Here is a 15,793-nt window from a genome sequence, read left to right as displayed (position 1 = left end):
ATACCATAACACTAAGTGCCTGGCTGCTAATGTTAAGTGGGGTGATGGCAGAGAACACTTGCAATTAAATGGAGTTTAATGAGTCATAAGAAAAATATATATAATTTAAATTAACTTTAATTAACCTCTGTAATATGTTACATTAATACCATTGGGTGGTGTCATAGCTTGTCTACTACCCACTCCCTACATGTTGGCCTCTGCACAGGTCCAATACTAACATCTAAAGCAAAATGTCTACAACCATAATAGTGTACAGAAAATAGAATAAAAATATCTATCATCAGAAAAAAAACACACGTCATGATTGCCCTTTAATTAGTAAAAATAAAAATTGGTTCACATTCCCTTTAAAGTACAAAATGCTGATTGATACTTAAATAGGGAACAGAATCAGGTTGTAGTAAATTTCTTTCTAAAACATTTACTAAGAAATGTGGCGTCAGAGGTTTTCCACTTAGTTTCCTGCAAATCATCAACACTGAGGAAAGTTATCAATGCAGAGTGACCTGGCATGAATGCTGATTCGCAGTAGCAGCTGAAGTAGATCTATGAAAATGGATGGTATTAACACTTTCAGGGCCAGGTTTTTTTCTGTTTTTGTATTTGCATTTTTCACTCCAGTCCTTCCACAAGTCATATCTTAGATATTTACATTTACAGAGCTGTATCAGGCTGTATCTACAGGTCCAATTGTACATCCTGGTCGTACCATTTAATATTCTGTGAAATGTACTGGGGGATACAATAAAGCTCCATATGTGCTGGAAATGACAAAAAAATAAGTTGTGCCATTTTCTTATGGGCTCAGTTTTTAGGCTTTCACTCTGCAGTCAGAATGACACATCCCCTTGTCTGTTTGGGGTAGAAAGATTATGTTGCATTGCTATATACTGACATTCTAACTTTTTTATACTTCAGTGTATTTTCTCCCAGGATGAGCTTGATACCATTTTGGGGGCTGTACAACCTTTTGATTACTTGATGCCAATTTGGATGTTTTGTTCCTTGATGGCATTTACTTTATGGGATAAATACTGATATTTATTGATAGATCAGGCATTTTGGGATGCAGGGATACCTAACATGTTAATTATTTTATTTGTTTATTAACTTATATATGCATTATAGGGAAAGGGGTGATTTGAATGTTTCTTTTTTATTCTTTTTTCATATTATTTTATTCTCCACTATCATTTCTGGCCCTGCAAGTTGTTTGATCCCCATAGGGTCTGATAACTAATACAATCTGCAATACAACTCCGCCAAACTGTAATAAAAAGTGCCAAGTGACAGGCCTGGGAGCCTCCTAAAGCTGTCATGGCAACTGATCAGCATCCATTGATGATGTAACTAGGGTCTGATGAATGCTACCATTCATCAGTAAATGGGCAGTAAATGGTAGGGGTCTGCTGTATAATGCAGATACCTTGGAGTTCAGCGTTCATTTTCCCACAGATGTTTATAAACATAAAGCCCAGCTCTGATTGGTTTACAGGGACAACAGTTTTAAATCTCCCGCCTTGTATTCATTGGACTGGTTAAGCCCAATCAGCAATCTGTTCAGAAAACTGGCGTACAAAGCAAGATAAATCTGCCACTTTGTGCCTACCAATTAGGAAAAAGGATGTCCTTATAATTGTGTGCAAAAATGTATACAATCATAAAATAAAAATGGATTAGTTAAAAAGGAAACTACCTCCTTTAATAACCAAAAAAATAATACACCGTAGATTAATTTGAGGCTTATAAATGTGCTAAATGCTAAATGTGAGGAAAAATCTAACTCATAGAAATATCCAGAAACCTTTTTATAAAAATAGCCCCTACTAGCCACAAACACTGATGTATTTCACAGAGACTGACCTGCTAGTGGTACTATTGTTTGTTTGTTTCTTTCCAACTCAACAAATCTGTCCAAAGACATTACATATTTTTCATTCTCAATCTGTTAACTCTGTATAAAGGTTACAAGCAGAAAGTTAAATCTCAATTACAAAATCTAAAACAGCAAAAAACTTTACTGGCAAGAGATTTATTGTATTTTGCATTTGTAATACGAATATGCAGTATTTTACTATAGTAAATGGAAGATAAAGATTGAAGATGATTAGATATAAGTAAGGCAGGGAAGCAGCATTTGACTCTATATTTAACCACAAAAATGTCAATGCCTCTATAAGTTGAGTATTTGCCTGCTGTGAAATGGCATCCCACTCTTCATGGAGGACGGCCTTCAGCTCATTGAGGTTCTGACATACACAGTTACAGGAATTTCAGTTTGGTATAAGTACAGGCCACTCCATTTGGGGCTCCACAGTCTCCAGCAGCCATTTCTAAGATGAAACCTTGATAAGCTGCATCATTGTTGTCCATGTAGATGAAATTAGCCTCTTATGATTCAAACAGAGGCACAATGACTGGATTAATGATGTTATTCAAGCATGGGTTGTCACTGCACCATTCGCTGTTTCCTAGACATCCCTGACTAGAGATACCTACCCACCACTTCCAATGGCTTGTCTGGTGACAGCAGTGGATGATGCATAATGCTCTCATTGATGTCTCCAACATTGTGGGGGCCATTATTTCTGCTCTGTGTGAATCCACTTTCACCAGTGAACACCCATAGGTCCAACAGTCCCATGTCCAGAGTAGATGCTCCTTGGCCTATGCGAAATGATAAATCCTGTATCCGATGGTTAGGTATGCTTACAGATCATCTAGAAGGCTCATGTAAACAGTTTAGACATGACAAATGGATGTTTCCCATCTTCCTTAAATTTGCATAGCATTGTGTGGCATTCAGCATACAGCTATACAGGGCATTGTTCACAATAAAGTGGGGATGTGACCAGAGGAGTTTCACTTATGCCTTTCTGTGAAACTTTTTTGATGACATTCTGTAACACACTAAGCTCAGTGGCTACTTCCAACTCTTCCTGATCAATCGTTAGGCATAGTTCATGATGTGAACAGTATGATGAGGAGGACTGTTTTATTACCACTTGTAATAGAAACATGAAATATGTTGGGCAAAAAATTGCTCAGACATCTGTTGAGGATTTACCCAGGTTCAGGGGCGTAACCACCAGCGGCTGGGCCCCATAGCAGACCTTTGAATGGGGCCCCCTTCTCTTCCGAATACATATTTATACACACACATTTACACAAGTGCAATCATTTTTATATATGTGTCTACACATTCATACATTTATTCACACAAGTATATGCACACCATATACACACAATGGGGGATATTTATCATACGCTGGCGCTGCCTGTATATACACAACATACAGCTTCTGCCAGTATATACACAACATACAGACAGATATACAGCATATATACACACACATCCAGTATATACACACAGATATACAGCATATATACACACGCATCCAGTATATACAACACATATACACAGATATACAGCATATATACACACTCATCCAGTATATACAGCACATACGCACAGCTATACAGAATATACACACACATCCAGTATATACAACACATACGTACAGATATACAGCATATATACACACACATCCAGTATATACAACACATACACACAGATATACAGCATATATACACACACATCCAGTATATACATCATACACACAGATATACAGCATATATACACACACATCCAGTATATACAGCACATATGCACAGATATACAACATATATACACACACATCCAGTATATACAGCATACACACAGATATACAGCATATATACACACGCATCCAGTATATACAGCGTACACACAGATATACAACATATATACACACACATCTAGTATATACAACACATACACACAGATATACAGTATATATACACACATCCAGTATATACAACACATACACACAGATATACAGCATATATACACACTCATCCAGTATATACATCATACACACAGCTATACAGCATATATACACACACATCCAGTATATACACAACACATATACACAGATATACAGCATATATACACACACATCCAGTATATACAACACATACACACAGATATACAGCATATATACACACCCATCCAGTATATACATCATACACACAGCTATACAGCATATATACACACACATCCAGTATATACAACACATACACACAGCTATACAGCATATATACACACACATCCAGTATATACATCATACACACAGCTATACAGCATATACACACCCATCCAGTATATACAGCACATATACACAGATATACAACATATATACACACACATCCAGTATATACAGCACATACGCACAGCTATACAGAATATACACACGCATCCAGTATATACAGCACATATGCACAGATATACAACATATATACACACACATCCAGTATATACATCATACACACAGATATACAGCATATATACACACACATCCAGTATATACAGCACATATGCACAGATATACAACATATATACACACACATCCAGTATATACAGCATACACACAGATATACAGCATATATACACACGCATCCAGTATATACAGCGTACACACAGATATACAACATATATACACACACATCTAGTATATACAACACATACACACAGATATACAGTATATATACACACATCCAGTATATACAACACATATACACAGATATACAGCATATATACACACACATCCAGTATATACAACACATACACACAGATATACAGCATATATACACACCCATCCAGTATATACATCATACACACAGCTATACAGCATATATACACACATCCAGTATATACAACACATACACACAGCTATACAGCATATATACACACACATCCAGTATATACATCATACACACAGCTATACAGCATATACACACCCATCCAGTATATACAGCACATATACACAGATATACAACATATATACACACACATCCAGTATATACAGCACATACGCACAGCTATACAGAATATACACACGCATCCAGTATATACAGCACATATGCACAGATATACAACATATATACACACACATCCAGTATATACAGCATACACACAGATATACAGCATGCATACACACACATCCAGTATATACAACACATACACACAGATATACAGCATATATACACACACATCCAGTATATACAACACATATACACAGATATACAGCATATATACACACACATCCAGTATATACAGCACATACGCACAGACATACAGAATATACACACCCATCCAGTATATACAGCACATATGCACAGATATACAACATATATACACACACATCCAGTATATACAGCATACACACAGATATACAGCATGTATACACACACATCCAGTATATACAACACATACACACAGATATACAGCATATATACACACACATCCAGTATACACAACACATACACACAGATATACAGTATATATACACACATCCAGTATATACAACACATACACACAGATATACAGTATATATACACACATCCAGTATATACAACACATACACACAGATATACAGCATATATACACACTCATCCAGTATATACATCATACACACAGCTATACAGCATATATACACACACATCCAGTATATACAACACATATACACAGATATACAGCATATATACACACACATCCAGTATATACAACACATACACACAGATATACAGCATATATACACACCCATCCAGTATATACATCATACACACAGCTATACAGCATATATACACACACATCCAGTATATACAACACATACACACAGCTATACAGCATATATACACACACATCCAGTATATACATCATACACACAGCTATACAGCATATACACACCCATCCAGTATATACAGCACATATACACAGATATACAACATATATACACACACATCCAGTATATACAGCACATACGCACAGCTATACAGAATATACACACGCATCCAGTATATACAGCACATATGCACAGATATACAACATATATACACACACATCCAGTATATACATCATACACACAGATATACAGCATATATACACACACATCCAGTATATACAGCACATATGCACAGATATACAACATATATACACACACATCCAGTATATACAGCATACACACAGATATACAGCATATATACACACGCATCCAGTATATACAGCGTACACACAGATATACAACATATATACACACACATCTAGTATATACAACACATACACACAGATATACAGTATATATACACACATCCAGTATATACAACACATATACACAGATATACAGCATATATACACACACATCCAGTATATACAACACATACACACAGATATACAGCATATATACACACCCATCCAGTATATACATCATACACACAGCTATACAGCATATATACACACACATCCAGTATATACAACACATACACACAGCTATACAGCATATATACACACACATCCAGTATATACATCATACACACAGCTATACAGCATATACACACCCATCCAGTATATACAGCACATATACACAGATATACAACATATATACACACACATCCAGTATACATAGCCTCTACGCACAGCTATACAGAATATACACACGCATCCAGTATATACAGCACATATGCACAGATATACAACATATATACACACACATCCAGTATATACAGCATACACACAGATATACAGCATGCATACACACACATCCAGTATATACAACACATACACACAGATATACAGCATATATACACACACATCCAGTATATACAACACATATACACAGATATACAGCATATATACACACATATCCAGTATATACAGCACATACGCACAGACATACAGAATATACACACCCATCCAGTATATACAGCACATATGCACAGATATACAACATATATACACACACATCCAGTATATACAGCATACACACAGATATACAGCATGTATACACACACATCCAGTATATACAACACATACACACAGATATATAGCATATATACACACTCATCCAGTATATACAACACATACACACAGATATACAGTATATACACACGCATCCAGTATATACAACACATATACACAGATATACAGCATATATACACACTCATCCAGTATATACAACACATACACACAGATATACAGCATATATACACACTCATCCAGTATATACAACACATACACACAGATATACAGCATATATACACACTCATCCAGTATATACAACACATATACACAGATATACAGCATATATACACACCCATCCAGTATATACATCATACACACAGCTATACAGCATATATACACACACATCCAATATATATACAACATACACACAGCTATACACACATATATATATATATATATCACAACACACACACAAACACAGTTACATGCATTTAATACATACTGTATTAATTGTACTCACCCTCCTTCATCACTAAATGTCACACAGTCGCGTCGCGCCTGGAACATGGGGTCGGGTCAGAAGGCAGACGAGGTGAGCGTGCCGCAGGTGAGGCGAGCACGATGGCCGCAGGAGAGGCGGCCGGGCCGCAGGATAGGCAGGCGAGCCATGCCGTAGGAGAGGCGGCCGGGCCGCATGGGCGGAGGGTGGTGCGGCCTGGACATGAAGTTGGCGGGCCTGATGCCTGGTGGGCGGGGCAGGCACCAGATTCCTCAGAAAAGGTAGTGGGGCGGCTCCTGAGCCCGGGACGACATCCGAATTATAATTTGTTAATGATATGTCCCCGGGCCTGTCCCACTATCTCTCCGCCCACCTCATATGCAGTGGGACAGGCCCGGGGACACATCCATAACAAATTATAATTCGGATGTCGTCCCGGGCTCATTGGCCGCTCTTTAAATCAGCGTTCCCGCTTCCTGCCAGAGGCAGGAAGCAAGTAAATAAATTATTCTTTGCCCGTCCATCACGGGCCCCCCTGCCCCCGGGCCCCGTAGCAACTGCTACGTCTGCTACGGTGATTGTTACGCCACTGCCCAAGTTCCTTATTAGAGAACAGCAGGTTGCACAAAAAGTAGTGAAATATTGAACAGTTGGACATATGCATTCAAAATTTAGAGAAGGTCACGGGTACAGCAAATCCTGTGGAATGTTGTTTGTGACAATGTGTCAGCAGTGGGCGAGCTTTGCTCACGTGCCAACAACAGAAAAAGACTGCACTGGCTGCACACTCAGGCAGGAATAAAAGATGCTCTTTAATTTGGGCAGCCAGCTCACATACAGAGCTATAGAAACTATTGCTGTGGCTATGAGTCCAAGCTTTTGAAACAACAGCATTTATGTGCATGTATCCTAAGGAAAGATGCACAAAACTGAGCCTGGTCAGACAAACTAGGTCTGTGTGCCAAACTCAGTATGGCTGATTACAACATTTTATTTCAGCTGTACTTGTTTCAGGAATGTAAATTCAGAAAGTGAAAAACTCTTGCATCTTGCAATGGCCCTAAGATTAGGGGCTCAAAGCAGATCTAGATGCCAAAGTTGAGGTCCCTTTTAAATGAGCTGTTTTTACACACATGGTTAATAAACTCATGCACGTGCAATTTAAAAAAAAAAACTGCTTATACAAGTCTATGGGAATGTATAAAAAAATATACTGCACTCTGAGATACATGCAAGTGCAATGCAATTTTCACTAGTCCATTGCCACAGAAAAGATCACAGTCACAGGTTTTTTTTCACACTCATTAAAACTGATCAGAAAATGGACTGGAATCCGATGGGAAATTAAAGGACATCTACAACCAGGATGAAGGATTGTAAACCAAGCACACTGACATGCTGGTGTGTGTCCCCTCTGGCAGGATCCACTCTTCTTTTAGCTTCTTATTCCCTTTTTTTAAGGCTTTTTAAAATTATGCAAATGAACCCAACAGCCTCAGGCTCCATAGGTGTTAATGGAGCCTGGAGCCCCTCAGGGTAATTTGCATAATTTTTAAAGCCTGTTTTCTTAAAAACATGGGCACAGGAAGTTTAAAGAATAGTGGATCAAGCCAGACTGGGTACACACCAGTATGCCAGTCTGTTGGGTGTACAATCCTTCATCCTGGTGGTAGATGTGCTTTAAAGTTTTTCACTAACCAAACGCTGAACAAACTCTGCAATGGGTAAGTAAAAGGGGCCTGGAAGCTGCATGAGGTAAGTAAAAGGGGCCTGGAAGCTGATTGGTTTACAATTCTTCATCCTGGTTGTAGATGTCCTTTAATTTCCCATCGGATTCCAATGATGCAGATTTCAGAGGCACTCACTGCTAAATATCTCTGATCAATTCTTTTCAGCATTTAGAAGAGGAGTAGTGACAATTATAATCACCTCCTGTTTCTGGTCAGGACTCTAATACTGTTAATTTAGTAACCCAAATGTTTACTGGCACCTGGATCATTAAAGACCTTGGGGCAAATTTATCAAGTGTCTGAAAGTCAGAATATTTCCAGTTGCCTATGGCAACCAATCACAGCTCCCCTTTAAAATATTCATGAGCACTGGTAAAATGACAGATGAGGTGTGATTGGTTGCCATGGGCAACTGGAAATATTCTGACTTTCAGACACTTGATAAATCTGCCCCAATATAACCTCTATAGTTCTATGAGCATAGACTTAGATGGCATATACTATTTAGCATCTTACTCTATTGTTCTTAGGAGTGGTTTTACAAATTAGTCAATTTAGGCTCTATCAAAGGAATGATATTTTATGCATTTCTAAGCGCTATGTTTTCATGCAAAATTGCAAGGTGGTAACCGTTTTCTGCTTATAAGCACTGAAAAAATCCTGGCCGTGGGCACTGGTGGAGTGGGCGGCGCAGGGCACGCACAGATAGCAAGCCTAGAATTGTACATTGCGGGGGTCGACTGTGACGTTACTGGCAGGGTGGATGGGGGGGGGGGCTCTCTAAGCAGACACATTATAAGAACCCTGTGTGACTTGCACAGGAACACCCAGTGTTAATTTGCAGTACCGGTAGTACCTCTATTAAGTTTGTTGTGAAGAGCAGGTAACTGAAATTCTGTTTGACAAATGAAAGACAAACAATTTCCAAACCTTGAGAACTCAATATGCTTTATACTCCTAATTCTGATCTCTGTCATACAAGATGACTTGTCTATTGGTAGAGTATATTTTATGACATTACATTATCATAAGTTGGGCAATATAAGCACCAGTTAATATTTTTCATACTGCACCCTGGTCAAATCTGTGTGAATGCTAAAAATTTATAATGAACATTTTTAGATGCTTTTTTCAAAACATTATTCTCATTTGGCTAAAAGATAGAATGTGCACTCCTTTTCTTTATCAGATTTTCTCTACATATTTTACGTTGGCTTCTGTTAATCATAAAACCCCTTTCTTGGCAAGTCATCTACCAAGAAGTTATTAAACTCTCCAGCACTGGAGCACTGTGTCTTCAAACTTAAGTAGTTTTCTGTCAATCAAGTCACATACGTTCTTTTCAGCTTCTCTCTTCAATACCTTGGAGTTTTCGATTAACTATTCTTTTTACATTTTTACTGGGAGGAACAATGATATAACAAGATTCCTTGTGATGAAATGTGTCCTGTCTTCTACTTAGAGTCATATGTATCCAGCAGCAAATGCATTCATTTTTCAAATGAAAAATGTTTGGATTATTGGATTTCCTTGACTACTTACTAGTTGTCATTGTCATCTTTGTGTTCCCCCAAAAAAAGACAAAATTGGAAACAAACAAAAAACGTGAGATCCTAGTTAACAGATTCTCGTTAACAGGTCCTTGGTAACAGCTCAAACATACTCATAATATATATATATATTATAAATAAATATTATAAATATCATAGAAAAATTACTTTAATGTCAAGTATATAAGTACAGTCAAGCATATATAGGTATATAAGGACAGTCGCAGCACAATATCCTGGAGTCCTGCATTGATTCCTGAAAAAACTGTAATCTGATCTGTACAACTAATACCGTTAAGTAAATCAAAACTATTAATATCAGGCCCTTTCTTCCAATGCTCCTTTTCCTTTTTGCATTTCAGTTTTTTGCTCCTTTCTTTTCATGCAATAAGCAATGTATTGGAAAACCTTCTAGAGACAGATAAGGAGCAGATAGATAAGGACAGGAGACTAAAGGGGTTGTCCACTTTCAGCAAATAACTGATACTACTGGATATATTTTCCAATATCCTTTCTGTATCAATTCCTAAAAGATCTCTGCTTGCATCAATTCAGGAAGCTTTATTGTTAATTCCTGTGGATAAAAAAAAAGTTCATGGTCATGTGATGTCACACAGGTGCATGGCTCATTATAACACAGTTCTGATTACTCTCTCTGATACTAACGAGTCATGCAACTGTGTGACATCACATGACCATGGACCGGCATTTATACAAAGGAACTATGAAGCTTCCTGTTGAATAACAGAAAGTAAAGATCTAATAAACAGAGAGGATTAGATACTGAATCGGCACACACTCCAATGTCAGAAAGCGGATAACATCATGGTATATGCGTCAGCAGCGCACCGGGACCCGAAGACAAAGCTTCAGACAGAAGAAGACTTGCTGGGGGCGTCGGAAAGCTGAGTACAGAGTTTTTTTTTCCTTATAGGCTGGCTATATATATGGGGGCAGGCATTGGCTATATACAGGGGGGCAAGCACTGACTATATACAAGGGGGCAGGCACTGGCTATATACTAGGGGGCAGGCACTAGCTATATAAAAGGGGGCTACTGGCTATATAATGGAAGCAGGGGGCTGCTGGCTATATACATGGGGGCAGGCACTAGATATACAAGGAGGCAGGCACTGGATATATACAAGGGGCCTGCTGGCTGTATACTAGGGGGATGCTGGCTATATGCTGGGGGCAGACGGCTGCTGGCTATATTCTAGTGGGCAGTCACTAGCTATATACTAGTAGGCAGTCACTGGCTATATACTAGGGGGACAGGGCTGGTTATATACTAGGGGGCTGCTGGCAATATACTGGGGGACATGTGCTGTCTGGCTAGCTATATACTGGGTGGAGGCAGTGACCCATGCATTTCCCACCCTAGGCTTATACTCAAGTCAATAAATTTTCCCTGTTTTTTTTTGTTAAAAATAGGTGCCTCGGCTTATGCTCAGGTGGGCTTATACTCAAGTATATACGGTAAATTAATTTTTTTTAATTATTATATAAAGTATATTATTGAAACACAAGAACTGCCACTTGCATTGCATTTAAAGGATAAACATTGAGTTAAAGTATAAAGTTAAAAGTATATATACAAAATACACATATCACATTGATAGACATGCTTACTTTCATTGCAATTTGAGGATTTCCAGATGAAATATGAGCCAATCCCAATCGATATGCTGCTTCACCTTCCATTTTTTTGTCACATGCTAAAACCAAAATAAGTGAAAATTAACTGAAAAGAATATAATGTAATATAAAGTAATATTTAAAATAAATATGCAGCAAATATGTAAGTACCACTGATGGTACCACAAATGTTTCTACATTTTAAAAATTATTCCAGTGGCATGTAGAGATTACTTTTCAGTTTAAGCTGTATACAGAGCACTCACCCCATTATTAATAAAGGGCAGTGAGGCACTGCATAGTACTGATTGGTACTGCTTTTTTTTCTCTCCCTAACTGCATAGTGACTACTCTATAGGTCATAGTTCATGATCTTGAAGGGGTATTCTCATCTGGGCATTGACATTTAATTTGTTTCATCTACCATATATATACCATTCTTCAATTGGATGTTTTCAAAAATGTTTTACTTGTGTGAAGATAATTTCCCATAAAGGTAGCCATGTTGTCCCTTAGAAATTAAATTGTTGTATTTTGATAGGACCACCGCTGCTCAAGTGATTACACAAAGAAATGAAACTGCATAGCTGTCCAGTGGTAATGAATGCTGAATCAAAGTGGTCGGACACCTCGGTAGCGCATATGTGGCCATCACTCCTAGAGATTGGTGGTGGTCGTATGTAAGGGACAACATGGCCACATTTATGGGAAATTATCTTCACACAGGTACAGGTGGTCCCCTACTTAAGAAAACCCGACTTATAGACGACCGGTAGTTACAAACGGACCCCTGGATTTTGTTAATTTACTGTATTTTAACCCTAGGCTACGTATTAGTTACCAAATGTGTCTGCAATTAAGCTTTATTGTTAATCCTGGTTCTTATGACAACCAAACATTTTTAAAATCCAATTGTCACAGAGAGCAAAAAAATTTGGGGGTTACAATTATAAAGTATACAGTTCCGACTTAAAAACAAACCTACAGAACCTATCTTGCACGTAACCCGGGGACGACCCATACTTTTTTTTATTAAAATGCAATTGAAGAATATATATACAGGCGGTCCCCTACTTAAGGACACCCGACTTACAGACAACCTATAGTTACAGACAGACCCTAGCTTTCTGAATGCTTTACAATAGTCCCAGACTGCAATGATCAGCTGTAAGGTGTCTGTAATGCAGCTTTATTGATAATCCTTGGTCCAATTACAGCAAAATATGTTTGAATTCCAATTGTCACTGGGGCAAAACATTTTTTTGTCTGGATCTACAATTATAAAATATACAGTTTCGACTTGCATACAAATTCAACTTAAGAACAAACCTCCGGACCCTATCTTGTACGTAACCCGGGGACTGCCTGTATATGGTAGATGCATTACATTACATTTGTATGTCAAGATACATAGTGTACCTTTGTAGAAAGTGGGTTTCTGTGTTCAAGAGGGGTCTCAAGTGTATCACAATTATTTTAGTTCTTATAGATTTCTGGTATTCTCTTCTGATGGCTACACACATTTATTGGCTGACTCTGATCATTTCACTTCTAGCTTTGCTCACCAAATACGGTTTTTATCCATCATCCATTACCTACTACTAGCAATGATCAGAATATTAAGTTCTCTTTTCCAGTGTAGGCCATACTTCAGTGAGAATGTGAAGAATGCAGCATAAATATGATTGCAGCCTATAACGTGTACATTACCGTATTTTTAGTCCAGTGTGCCTTATATATGAACCGCACTTACAGATAACAGCTGTCTTGAGCTGTGCACAGGTCTGCCACCTGCTGGTCATTCATCCTTATAATCAGGTGCGCCTTATAATCTGGTGCACCTTATATATGAACCAAGATATTTTAGCAGGCATTTATTGAAGGTGGGCCTTATAATCCGAAAAATACAGTACTTAATAGCTTACCATGTTCATGTGATTATTATGTATAAATACTTAAGTATACTTAAAAAATAATTTTTTAAAAATAAATTTTAAAAATAAAAAAATTTGAAGACAGTTTTGATAAGACAACTGCCCCATGCAAAAAAACCCCAAAACAATAAACTGAGCTGTACAACAATATGACACAGTGCAATTTATGTCAACCAGTTAACCTTTATGGAGCACCAACTTTTCTTCGCAGAAGGAAATATTTTGTCATAAATTTTTGTTTAAAGCTCCAACTAAAAAAATTCATACAATGAAGGCTGTTTTACTGAAAAGTAAATATACTGATGGGATTTGTCTCTGAAAATAGAAGGGAATGATCACCTAGCCAAGCATTCTATAGTATTTAGTTTACTCAAGGGCAAAAAAGAACAGTACATTAAAAAATATATGTTAGAGTGTTGTTATTGTTATTTTCCACCTACCTTCTTTTGCCATATCAAGTGCTTTTATTAGAGTTTTGATGGCCTGTTGCCATTCTTTATTCTCCTGCATTTTGTCTGATAGCAATGTATATATTCTCCAGAGGTTCTCGCAGGCCAGTGAGTTGTGAGTGCGGCCTGTCTCATCCTTCCATATCCGGCCTACTGTCAGATGATAGAATGCCTCATAATGTTCAGCTGCCTTCTCCAACTGACCTACAATATATAAGACATGTATAAATATCATCACACTGGGCTGCACAGCGGTACTATATGTAATCTTTACATAGTTATAAAAAGGCATACTAAAAACCTGTAATTTATATGTAGTAGATCAAAAAGAACAGCAAACATACAACTGTAGTCCTCACTCAGAGGATGTCTAATATATGTTTATTTTACTGTGCATTAAGTAAAAGAAAATTAAAATAGCCATTTAAAGGTTAATAAAAGCTGAAAGGATTATTATGGACTTATATTTATTCATTTTTTTTATATTTATAGGTGCTAAACCCCTAGAAGACACCGACCCATCAGCAAAATGAAGGCTTCATTTTTCAGACACATTCGTGTAGGTATGGAAGAGGCCGTTTGACCATTACTACCTCTCAGCTGTGTTCACCTTTATGGAATGAGCTGCAATCCATGCAAAAATTTTTTTGCATAAAAATGGCTGTTTTGTAAAACCTTTATGAAGGTGGCACAAGGCGTTTATGAAAGTGGTTTGTTCAAAATTGCAACGGAGCTCTGTCATAAAGAGATTGGGTGCCTAACTGAAAGAATGATTATTATGCTGCTGGGAGGGAGCCAGGTTATGTGAAATTAAGTTTTATAAAGTACTGTAAGTATTCAGAATGCTTACAAAGGCATTTTTAAAATCAACAAAGCATTGGATTTTGGAACCCATCACCAGCTAAAAATAATATTCCTGGTGAAAATTTCTCTTTAACTTTTCAATTAAAGGGGTATAGGCAGTCCCCAGGTTATTACAAGATAGGTTCTGTAGTTGAGTTTGTATGCAAATCGGAACTGTATACTTTATCATTGTAATCCCAGCCAGAACTTTTTAGGTCTCTGTGACAATTGGATTTTAAAAATGTTGAGTTGTCATAAGAACCAGGATTAATAATAAAGCTTCATTACAGACACCTGTGATAACTGTTA

General features: G+C 37.5%; 1 protein-coding gene and 1 long non-coding RNA gene across 5 annotated transcripts in view; one reads left to right on the top strand and one right to left on the bottom strand.

Annotated features, from left to right (window-relative positions):
- Positions 1–15,272, top strand: part of LOC140075602 (uncharacterized) — a 30,122-nt gene extending 14,850 nt beyond the window's left edge. The window contains exon 3 of the long non-coding RNA XR_011849449.1: positions 15,134–15,272. This is a non-coding gene — a long non-coding RNA (uncharacterized lncRNA). The remainder of the gene's footprint in view (positions 1–15,133) is intronic.
- Positions 1–15,793, bottom strand: part of TTC29 (tetratricopeptide repeat domain 29) — a 157,661-nt gene that overhangs the window by 62,959 nt on the left and 78,909 nt on the right. For all 4 annotated transcript variants that reach the window (XM_072121677.1, XM_072121704.1, XM_072121686.1 and 1 more), the window contains 2 exons: positions 14,633–14,845; positions 12,253–12,338 (listed from right to left, as the gene is read on the bottom strand). In XM_072121677.1, the coding sequence (XP_071977778.1) occupies positions 12,253–12,338; positions 14,633–14,845 (299 nt within the window). The remainder of the gene's footprint in view (positions 1–12,252; positions 12,339–14,632; positions 14,846–15,793) is intronic.

The sequence above is a fragment of the Engystomops pustulosus genome, chromosome 1, assembly GCF_040894005.1.
Source record: "Engystomops pustulosus chromosome 1, aEngPut4.maternal, whole genome shotgun sequence".
Taxonomy (NCBI): domain Eukaryota; kingdom Metazoa; phylum Chordata; class Amphibia; order Anura; family Leptodactylidae; genus Engystomops; species Engystomops pustulosus.
The sequence above is the reverse complement of the archived record's forward strand: the minus strand, read 5'-3'. Positions and strand labels throughout refer to the sequence as shown.